General features: G+C 42.2%; 1 protein-coding gene and 1 long non-coding RNA gene across 4 annotated transcripts in view; one reads left to right on the top strand and one right to left on the bottom strand.

The window, feature by feature from the left end:
• Positions 1-9119: 9119 nt before the first annotated feature.
• Positions 9120-10630, bottom strand: LOC110500327. The gene is made up of 2 exons (XR_002470086.2): positions 10495-10630; positions 9120-10047 (listed from the first exon to the last, which is right to left on the bottom strand). It is a non-coding gene; the product is annotated as an uncharacterized LOC110500327 (long non-coding RNA).
• Positions 10042-12080, top strand: part of plcb3 (phospholipase C, beta 3 (phosphatidylinositol-specific)) — a 105683-nt gene continuing 103644 nt past the window's right edge. For all 3 annotated transcript variants that reach the window (XM_036957710.1, XM_036957709.1, XM_036957711.1), the window contains exon 1: positions 10042-10692. In XM_036957710.1, coding sequence (XP_036813605.1) covers positions 10594-10692 — 99 coding nt within the window. In that variant the 5' untranslated portion in view covers positions 10042-10593. The remainder of the gene's footprint in view (positions 10693-12080) is intronic.

The raw sequence follows: 12080 nt of genomic DNA, 5'->3' as shown, positions 1-12080 counted from the left end.
GGAGGTAGTATAGTAGCAGTCAACCCAGAATAAGAGTGTGTGCGTGTACGTGCACTCAGACAGTGTGTCTTTGTGAATCGTTGCGATGTTGTCAGAAATGTCTGGATATCAGTGAAAGGAGAGGGAGCAAGTAGGAGAGCGAGAGGGAGAAGGAAGGGGGCCTTTCATAATACACTACCTTATACGTCTCTCCCTCTTCTTTCCATTTTTATCCTCCTTTCATCCCCCTCTGTCTTCATAACCTAATTTGACGACTGTCAAATTATGCTTCCTTTAACCATTCTCCTTTCCCTCTCGCTCCTCTCTTTTTTCCAATCTTTACTCTTAAACATCATGAATAAAAAAATCATTACAAAAAACATATTATGACCCAAGATATAGATAATTGGAGGAGAAAACAGAAAAAAACAGGTTTTTCTCTAAATACTTACCTAATACTTCCTTTGTGAACAGAACACCTACTGTGGGTCCCAAATACCTGTTGTAAGGAGATGGAAAGTGGTTAGAGGGAGAAAGACAGAAATCAAAGAGAAAGGGGGTAGAATCAAGGGAGAGAGAAATGTAGAGATGGTTAGAGCATGGGTGAGAGAGATAGAAGAGAGAGAGAGAGAAAGAGAGAGAGAGAGAGAATGAGACTATTGCCACCACAGGTGTCCAGGCTTCAATGTTTTCTGCCAAGTATGAGAAGGCCATTGTGGTGTATGTGTGTGTGTGGGTGTGTGTGTGTCAGGGGGCTGGTGCATTGTTCAAGGTAGGAGAGAGAGGGTTGTTGTGATATGAAGTGTGTGTGTGTGTGTGTGTCAGGGTTGGAGTCAATTTGGAAAGGTATTTTATCTCAATATCAAATCCTTTCTGGGGAACAATTAGTACCTTACTGTGATTGTTTTACATTTAAATGGTCAAAAGAAACAAAAATAGCTTCTAAGCAAAGAGCAATTCCTCAAGCAAAGCTAGCTAGCCTCTTCAATACTTGACATGGCTGGTTTGCTAGCTAGCATCAGAGCCTTCTGGCCTTTATCATAGCTAGACCGTATCTAACGTTGTTAAGCAGAGAAATATGTCTAAGTACTTTTCCTGTTAGTTGAGGCTAGTATTCGTTTACAAAATTCTTCTTTGCTTGGGTGTATATTTGGTTGGCTTTGCTACTTAGCTATCTCGCTAAGATCTTGTGGTTCAAGTTAGTAATCCAATATTTTGAGGAGAACAGCATGGCTAGCCCCCTGTCCAGAATAGATATAGCACATCACATGCAATATCTGATGTCATCCTAATATTACATCACTGGCTCTTCAAAAGGATCTACAAAGAACCATAAAGTGTTCTATATAGTGTTCTATATAGCCCCAAAAAAGATTGTAACCATAGCGGAACCCTTTATTTTTACCTTAGGAAAGGGTTATTTATAGCACCATACAGGTTCCATTTAGAACCTTATGAGCATGTTTCCTTCAAACAAGGGTTATACACTTAGTGTACAAATCATTAGGAACACCTGCTCTTTCCATGACATAGACTTAACAGGTGAATCCAGGTGAAAGTTATGATCCCTTATTGATGTCACTTATTACATCTGCTTCAATCAGTGTAGATGAAGGGGAGGAGACAGGTTAAAGAAGGATTTCTAAGCCTTGAGACAATTGAGGCATGGATGTGCCATTCAGAGGGTGAATGGGTAAGACAAAATATTTGAGTGCCTTTGAATGGAGTATGGTAGTAGGTGCCAGGCGCACGTGTTTGAGTGTGTCAAAAACTACAACGCTGCTGTGTTTTTCACACTCAACAGTTTTCCGTGTGTATCAAGAATGGCCCACCACTCAAAGGACATCCAGCCTACTTGACACAACTGTGGGAAGCATTGGACTCAACATGGCCAGCATCTCTTTGGAATGCTTTCAGCACCTTGTAGAGTCCATGCCCCAACCAATTGAGGCTGTTCTGAGGGCAAAAGGGGGTGCAACTTAATATTTGGAAGGTGTTCCTAGTGTTTTGTACCAAAAAGAGTTCTGCTATGGTTTACAAGCCAAAGAGCCGCTATCTGGAAATTTAGAACATTTAGAACAAATTGTTTTTGTGTGTGCTTTTTCTATACCATTGGTATCAGAAGTCTGATAGCATTATGGTTCGATAAGACAGTCTGCCAAATTAACTAAATACATTTGTACATATATATATGTACAAATGTTGATAAATTGTTTGTTGACGGAAAATGTACTTTATACAATTGTGATATGTTGTCTCAGGTCTTATGATACACAAATTAAAAGTCGCTCTGGATAAGAGTGTCTGCTAAATGACTAAAATGTAAATGTAAAAATGAACAGTATCATTCTAATGAGCTCCACCCTGAAACAAGACCAATAATAATTGCCAGTATTTGCAGTTCATTTTGATATTTTCATTTTCACATACAGTAAGTTCAGAAAGTATTTAGACCCCTTGACTTTTTTCACATTTTGTTACGTTACAGCCTTGCTTTTCCTCATCTACACACAATACCCCATAATGACAGAGCAAAAACAGGTTTATAGACATTTTTGCCATAAATAAATAAATAAATAACTGAAATATGACAGTTACATAAGTATTCAGACCCTTTACTCAATACTTTGTTGAACGACCTTTGGCAGAGATTACAGCCTCGAGTCTTCCTAGGTATGATGCTACAAGTTGGCACACCTGTATTTGGGGAGTTTCTACCATTCGTCTCTGCAGATCCTCTCAAGCTCTGTCAGGTTAGATGGGGAGCTTTGCTGCACAGCTATTTTCAGTTCTCTCCAGAGATGTTCAATAGGGTTCAAGTCTGGGCTCTGGCTGGGCCACTCAAGGACATTCTGAGTCTTGTCCCGAAGCCAGTCCTGCGTTGTCTTGGCTGTGTGCTTCCAGTCTGAGGTCTGAGGCCAGTCTGAAGTCCTGAGCGCTCTGGAGCAGGTTTTCATCAAGGATCTCTCTGTACTTTGCTTAATCTTTGGCTCGAAACTGACAAGTCTCCCAGTCCCTGCCGCTGAAAAACATCCCCACAGTATGATGCTGCCACCACCATGCTTCTCCGTAGGTTTCCTCCAGATGTGACGCTTGGCATTCAGGCCAAAGAGTTCAATCTTGGTTTCATCAGACCAGAGAACCTTGTTTCTCATGTTCTAAGAGTCTTTAGGTGCCTTTTGGCAAACTCCAAGCGGGCTGTCATGTACCTTTTTACTGAGGAGTGGCTTCCATTTGGCCACTCTACCATAAAGGCCTGATTGGTGGAGTGCTGCAGAGGAACTCTAGAGCTCTGTCAGAGTGGCCATCGGGTTCTTGGTCACCTCCCTGACCAAGGCCCTTCTCCCCTGATTGCTCAGTTTGGTCGGGCGGCCAGCTCTAGGAAGAGTCTTGGTGGTTCCAAATTTCTCCCATTTAAGAATGATGGAGACCAATGTGTTCTTGGGCACCTTCAATGCTACAGACATTGTTTCGTACCCTTCCCCAGATCTGTGCCTCGAACAATCCTGTCTTGGAACTCTACGGACAATTCCTTTGACCTTATGGCTTGGTTTTTGCTCTGACCTACACTTGTCAACTGTGGAACCTTATATAGACAGGCGTGTGCCTTTCCAAATCATGTCCAATCAATTGAATTTATCACAGGTGGACTCCAATCAAGATGTAGATACATCTCAAGGATGATCAATGGAAACAGGATGCACTTGATCTCAATTTCGAGTCTCATAGCAAAGGGTCTGAATACTTATGTAAATAAGGTAGTTGTCACGCCCTGGTCTAAGTATTTTGTGTTTATCTTCATTTATTTGGTCAGGCCAGGGTGTGGCATGGGTTTTTGTATGTGGTGTGTTGGTATTGGGATTGTAGCTTAGTGGGGTGTTCTAGTTAAGTCTATGGCTGTCTGAAGTGGTTCTCAATCAGAGGCAGGTGTTTATCGTTGTCTCTGATTGGGAACCATATTTAGGCAGCCATATTCTTTGAGTGTTTCGTCCTGATGTCCGTGTGCTGTGTTTATGTGCACGAGTATTAGGCTGTTTCGGTTTTCGTTACGTTTATTGTTTTGTAGTGTTTGTATTTAGATTCGTGTTGCTTCAGTTTAATAAACATGGATCGCAATCTACACGCCGCATTTTGGTCCGATCCTTGCTACACCTCTTCGTCAGAGGAGGAGATAAAAGAAAGCCGTTACAGTAGTTCTGTTTTTGTTTTTTTATACATTTGCAAACATTTCTAAAAACCTGTTTTCGTTTTGTCATTATGGGGTATTGTGTGCAGATTTCAGAGATTTTTTATTATTTAATCAATTTTAGAATAAGGCTGTAACGTAACAAAATGTGGAAAGAGTCAAGGGGTCTGAATACTTTCTGAAGGCTCTATATACATTTATATTTTAGAAATTTAGCAGACACTCTCATCCAGAGTGACTTGCTCAACTAAGGTAGATTAACAATAACATGTCACAGTCATTTTTGTAACCGTTACTGAGAATGTTGTTGCTGTTTGGGCTGGCTACTTGCAAATGTATTTTGTAATGTATTTAATTAAAGCACTGTATATCTATATTATATTTTCAAATGCAAAAACACAATATTTTCAAGTTTATTTTGATACATTGATATTTATGGTATTTTGTATCTGTATTTGATAATTGTATTTTGTGATTTTTGCCTATCCCTGCACCCATTGAAATCAGGCCACTGGTCCACAACTGCAGTCGGAACAGCAGCATGACCATGGGCTCAGGTCCTCCAGGAGGGAGACACAGACAGAGAAAGAGGGGAGGATTAGTGGGCGCATGCCTAAGATCACACAATACTCAAGGGCCCATATTCATAAAGCATCCAAGAGTAGGAGTGCTGATTTAAGGAGCTTACACAACCACTCACAGTGACCTAAGATAGTGTTGGGAAAAATATATATATATACACTATGAGTACATTCACACTAATAATTCGATATTAAACTGATTATGGCAGTAGGCAGATTATGCAATAGTCATGTAAACACCTTACTCTGCTTATCTTAATCGGCGTAAGGCCAATATCGAAGTAAGCATATGCTGATTAAAACACCTGGGCAATCTTTACAATTATTAGGACATGTAGAATACTAGGGGGTAACTAGCCCCACCCCTAAGAACAATGTCTAATTGTATTTGTGAAACAATTGGTATGTGGAGGAAGGTCATTCTTAGATGAATAAACTATAAAGGGAAATAAATGGCTACAGTCTACACTTTTTCAAAGTTATTTTATGAAATGTTGTTTTTAGAAAAGGGCCATTGTTTTTTTAAGTACTGGGATAACTGTCAAAATAAATACAGCTATCCACAGTAATATTGGAGCATAACTCATGAGCCCACCTCCTGCACTGCTCACACCTATTCCAGTCCCCACCTGTGACTGAAAACAGGGGGAGAGATGCCAATTGAAAAGCTCTCTCTTAACAATGTAGCTAGCTATCTGGTAATATAACATAAAATGCTGTGTAAAATAGCTAAAAGGCCATAAAGTAACATTAACTGTAACGCTATCAGTCACTAGCGGAAACATTTACAACTGCAATTATGCTACGTTATCTTTTTAATGTATTTTACCTCAGAATATCTGGTAGTAAGGTTGCTAGCTAGCCATCCTAGCAGCTTATGCTAACTAGCTAGCTGGCTAGCATTCACTGCTAGTTGCTAGCTAGCAAGTTAGCATAAACTAGTGCTAACTGGACTCGTTATTGTCTAAATGACAGAAAGAAACAGAATTGCCCCAACCCACTCCAACGTATTGCAGGAATGTCCACTAGAGCTGTTACCAGATAATTTTATGTTCATTTCTTACCATAAACTGCCTCCAATGTCGTTTTAGAGAATTTGGCAGTATGTCCAACCAACCTCACGACCACAGATAACATGTAACCATGCCAGCCCAAGACCTACACATCTGGCTTCTTCACCTGTAGGATCGTCTGAGACCAGCCACATGGACAGCTGATGAAACTGTGGGTTTGCACAATTGAAGAATGTCTGCACAAACTGTCAGAGACCATCTCAGGGAATCTCATCTGCATGCCCTTGGTCCTCACTGAGGTCTTGACCTGACTGCAGTTCGGTGTCGTAACCGACTTCAGTGGGCAAATGCTCACCTTCGATGGCCACTGGCACACTGGAGAAGGGTGCTTTTCACAGATTAATTCCTGTTTCAACTGTACTGGGCAGATGGCACAGGATGTGTATGGCATTGTGTGGGAGAGCGGTTTGCTGATGTCAAACTTTGTGAACAGAGTGCCCCATGGTGGCGGTGAGGTTATGGTATGGGCAGGCATAAGCTACAAACATGAAAAAAATAGAATTTTATCAATGGCAATTTGAATGCACAGAGATACCGTGACGAGAGACTGAGGCCCATTGACGTGCCATTCATCTGCCGCCATCACCTCATGTTTCAGCATGATAATGCATGGCCCCATGTTGCAAGGATCTGTATGCAATTCCTGGAAGCTGAAAATGTCCCAGTTCTTCCAAGGTCTGCATAGTCACCAGACATGCCACCCATTGAGCATGTTTGGGATGTTCTGGCTCGACGTGTACGACAGCGTGTTCCAGTTCCCGCCATTATCCAGCAACTTTGCACAGACATTGAAGAGGAGTGGGGTAACATTCCACAGGCCACAATCAACAGCCTGATCAACTCTATACAAATTAGATGTGTCGCGCTGCATGTGGCAAATGGTGGTCACACCAGATACTGATTGGTTTTCTGATCCACGCCCCTACATTTTTTAAGGTATCTGTGATCAACAGATGCAAATTTTGCTTTTTAAAGCAGAAATGTGCATCCTGTAGCACAAACTCAAAAAAGTTCTGGGACACTGTAAATTCCATGGAGAATAAGAACACCTCCTCCCAGCTGCCCACTGCACTAAGCTAGGAAACACTGTCACCACCGATAAATCCACTATAATTGAGAATTTCAATAAACATTTTTTCTACGGCTGGCCATGCTTTCCACCTGGCTAATCCTAACCCGATCAACAGCCCTCCACCCCCCATAGCAACTCGCCCATGCCTCCCCCATTTCTCCTTCACCCAAATCCAGATAGCTGATGTTCTGAAAGAGCTGCAAAATTATCTGCCAAAATTGTTGCAACCCCTATTACTAGCCTGTTCAACCTCTCTTTTGTATCGTCTGAGATTCCCAAAGATTGGAAAGTTACCACGGTCATCCCCCTGTTCAAAGGGGGAGACACTAGACCCAAACTGCTACAGACCAATATCTATCCTACCCTGCCTTTCTATAATCCTTGCAAGCCAAGTTAACAAACAGAATACTGACCATTTCCAATTCCACCGTCCCTCCTCTGCTATGCAATCTGGTTTCAGAGCTAGTCATGGGTGCACCACAGCCACGCTCAAGGTCCTAAACAATATCATAACCGCCATCGGTTAGAGACATTACTGTGCAGCCGTATTCATCGACCTGGCCAAGGCTTTCGACTCTGTCAATCACTACATTCTTATCGGCAGACTCAACAGCCTTGGTTTCTCAAATGATTCCCTTGCCTGGTTCACCAACTACTTCTCTGATAGAGTTCAGTGTGTCAAATCGGAGGGCCTGTTGTCCAGACCTCTGGCAGTCTCTATGGGGGTGTCACAGGGTTCAAATCTCGGGCCGACTCTCTTCTTTGTATACATCAATGATGTCGCTCTTGCTGCTGGTGATTCTCTGATACACCTCTATGCAGACGACACCATTCTGTATACCTCTGGCCCTTCTTTGGACACTGTGTTAACTAACCTCCAGACGAGCTTCAATGCCATACAACTCTCCTTCCGTGGCCTCCAACTGCTCTTAAATGCAAGTAAAACTAAAAGCATGCTCCTCAACCGATCGCTGCCCACACCTGCCCGCCTGTCCAGCATCACTACTCTGAACAGTTCTGACTTAGAATATGTGGACAACTACAAATACCTAGGTGTCTGGTTAAACTGTAAACTCTCCTTCCAGACTCACATTAAGCATCTCCAATCCAAAATTAAATCAAGAATCAGCTTCCTATTTCGCAACAAAGCATCCTTCACTCATGCTGCCAAACATACCCTCGTAAAACTGACCACCCTATCGATCCTCGACTTCGGCGATGTCATTTACAAAATAGCCTCCAACACTATTCAACAAATTGGATGCAGCCTATCACAGTGCCATCCGTTTTGTCGCCAAGGCCCCATACATTACCCACCACTGCGACCTGTATGCTCTTGTTGGCTGGCCCTTGCTTCATACTCGTCGCCAAACCCACTGGCTCCAGTTCATCTACAAGTCTCTGCTAGGTAAAGCTCTGCCTTATCTCAGCTCACTGGTCACCATAGCAGCACCCACCCGTAGCATGCGCTCCAGCAGGTGTATTTCACTGGTCACCCCCAAAGCCAATTCCTCCTTTGGCGGCCTTTCCTTCCAGTTCTCTGCTGCCAATGACTGGAACGAACTGCGAAAATCACTGAAGCTGGGGACTCATATCTCCCTCACTAGCTTTAAGCACCAGCTGTCAGAGCAGCTCACAGATCACTGCAACTGTACATAGCCCATCCAACTGCCTCATCCCCTACTGTATATTTATTTATGTTGCTCCTTTGCACCCCAGTATCTCTACTTGCACTTTCATCTTTTGCACATCTACCATTCCAGTGTTTAATTGCTATATTGCAATTACTTCCCTTATCCTACCTCATTTGCACATATTGTATATAGACTTTTTTCTACTGTATTATTGACTGTATGTTTGTTTATTCCATGTGTAACTCTGTGTTGTTGTATGTGTCGAACTGCTTTGCTTTATCTTGGCCAGGTCGCAGTTGCAAATGAGAACTTGTCCTCAATTAGCCTACATGGTTAAATAAAGGTGAAATAAAATTAAAATATTTTAAAAAATCTGTATTCCCAGTCATGTGAAATCCATAGATTAGGGCTTAATTAATTTATTTAAATTGACTGATTTTCTTATATGAACTATCTCAGTAAAATCTTTGAAATTGTTGCACGTTGCGTTTATATTTGTGATCAATGTAGTAATGACATTATGCTGTGGCAGCGCCAGGGTGATGTAAGGGGTGCGTACTGGCGGCAGGGAAGTCAGGCGCAGGAGAGCAAAACTGTTTTACAACGGCACAGTTTAATAAATAAAATCACCGTAAACAGAAAAATCAATACAATGGGTGCGAAACCCGTCGCACACCAGAAATACGTGCACACGCACTTACAATAGACAGTTCCGGACAAGGACATTGGGGGAACAGAGCGTGAAATACACAAGATGTCATTATGGAGTTGAAACCAGGTGTGTGGGAAGACAAGACAAATGGAAAATGAAAAGTGGATCGATGATGGCTTGAAGACCGGCGACGCCGACCGCCGCCCGAACAAGGACAGGAACCAACTTCGGCGGAAGTCGTGACAGGTGAAATGTCCCTTTAAGGGGAAACTCATCAGCAAAACAAATCAACATGATGATGTGGCCAGTGACAATATCCAATAAGGTCCAATATCTGGAAGACCTGACTGCTGAAATGCAAAACATTTTTGGGACTGTATCAACAGCGGACTAATTAAAAAAATACCAGTTGTTGAGTGGATATTCCCTTTTATACCAGATCGTACAAATGCCAACACACACATTACAAGTCAAGCTGTAACCCTTTAAAACTTAACCAAACAGGATAATTTAAGAAAGGAAGTCATACACGTCTTTTATTTCTATTAAATTGTTTTCTGATTTTCTTTTGCTGTTTGACTGAAAGTGTGTGAGGTTTCAGAAGCACGCACACACACACACACACGTCTCTGTTCTGTATAGACTGAACCTAGAAGACATGCTACAGCACATAGCTGACATTCTTTAAAGGTGTTGTAGGAGGCTGCATGCATGAGAAAATAACTTTGCCCAACAACAAAAATGTGGGTTAGCTGGCAGTTTGAGAGCGTTACAAACTCCAACGTTCTTGTCACACTTCTGCATTAAGTCCCCAACGCACAGAACATGCCTCTAGAAATACCAAATGGAATGACCGCGTCGAATGTCTGACTGAAAAGGAGAGAAGATAGAGAAGGTTAGAAGAGAGAGAGAACACTCCCCGTCCGTTTTTCCCTATCTTCCTCCTCTCGCTCTGTCTGTCCTCTGCTCTCCCCCTTTCTAGAAAACATGAAGGAAGAAAGAGAAGATAAGAATCCGGGGGGGACGAGTGTGAACAAGAGAAAGTTCGAGGAAAGCAAGAGAGGGGGACATTAATAGGCGGGTGGAAGGAAGGAAGAAATTAAGGAAGGGATCTATCCAGCCATACAACGCGATTAAACGAGACATGAAAAAACTATATATTGACCTATATTAAACGTAGCTACTCGACTCTTCTCAACTTGTGACGTTTAAAACTATTTTAGGATAGTTGAATACGCAAACTTAGGCTATTAGGAACCAAGTTATCGTATTTTCTAATTCATACATCAACTTCCAGCGTTGCAAGTCACAGCTCACCCCGGAAAAGGATTTAGCCCCAAGGACCAAGGGGCACCGACGAGGGCAGGTCACCGCAGCCGGAGTTTAGGCGTTGCCACACGGCTTTGACCCGGAGCCATGGCCGGGGCGAAGCCAGGAGTCCACGCTCTGCAGCTCAAACCGGTGTCGGTTCACGACATACTAAAACGGGGGAGCAAGTTTATCAAATGGGATGAGGTTAGTAATATAGCCTAGTGGCTCTAAACGTGTTTGTTTGTGAGCGAGCGAGTGAGTGAGTGAGAGAGAGTTATAGCCTACATTTAGTTTTCTCGTTCCCCCCCCCCACCACAAGTGTTCAAGTTGCATTCATTATAAAATAATAGTAGCATAGTTGATTTTATTGATACATCCTTACATTGTGGACTTTAAAGTTTACTATTATAGACACTGCAGGCCAGAGGCTGTAGGTAGGTATGTCACTACAGGACTGGTATAGGCTAGGCTACATGTCAACCCTATTCCCTGTACCAGGGATCAACTAGATTTAGCTGCAGGACAATTTTTGTTGTTGTTGAGTGGGGGGGTCAGGAGACTGGAACATAATTACAAGCAATTTGTAGACCGCCCAAACGTAATATTAATATTTGCCTAAAACAATCATTTCAAACCTTGCTTACATTTATATATGGTCACATATATCTCTTGATGGGCCAAATAAAATCACCCGCAGACCGCAAGTTGGGGACCCCTGCCCTATACTTTTGACCTATCCTATTGGCTCTGGTCAAAAGTAGTGCACTATATAGGGAATGGGTTGCCATTTGGTATGTACCCATTGGACTGTCCTGCATACCTATACCTATCCTGCAATAGATCGGCCTAGCTCTGCTCTCCTTTGAATTCTTGTCAAGCAAGTTTTTCCACCACTCAGGTTTTTTAGACAACCCGACTATCCACCAAAGCCATTTTTCTTTCACACTTTTGGCCTACTCTCTCTTTCTGTTCTAGCACCATTTTGTCACTGCTTTCCAAGGGATTTCGATAGACAGTGGGAGTCAATGGAATGACACATGGCAAAGTATAATTTTTATCTCAACATAGGAGAGACAGACTTTGTGAATTGAGTTTTTGAATGAACATTCCATAGGCCTACTCTTCCAAACCATGTCGACATGTAGCCTAGGCTGAAACACCCACATTTGTATGTCCCCAACTCTAAGACATTTTAGGACTATTTTAGTACTTCCTGTTTCAGGTAGACGGTTGTTAATCTGGAAACAATATTTTTTTGTATTTTAATAAAGCAAGACAACCCAAATATGTTTTATGGGAAATTCAAAGATCTCCCCACTGGATTGGCCCTACTCTCTCTTCCATGTATTTTCACCCCTCCTTGCCTGGCAACCGTGGACTGTGTGTGAGAGAGAGATATATTACGTTTCATTGTCATTATTTTAGAGGAGGGCGCCTGAAGCATTTTACTGCTTTAATGGTGTCAATAGGAAAACATATTTTTTGCAAACAGACAGAAAGAATGAATAGACTACAAATAAAATACAAATATATTTGTCACATGCGCCAAAGGTGTAGACCTTACCGTGAAATGCTTACAAGCACTTAACCAA

This window comes from Oncorhynchus mykiss, chromosome 21, assembly GCF_013265735.2.
Source record: "Oncorhynchus mykiss isolate Arlee chromosome 21, USDA_OmykA_1.1, whole genome shotgun sequence".
Classification (NCBI taxonomy): Eukaryota; Metazoa; Chordata; class Actinopteri; order Salmoniformes; family Salmonidae; genus Oncorhynchus; species Oncorhynchus mykiss.
The sequence above is the reverse complement of the archived record's forward strand: the minus strand, read 5'-3'. Positions and strand labels throughout refer to the sequence as shown.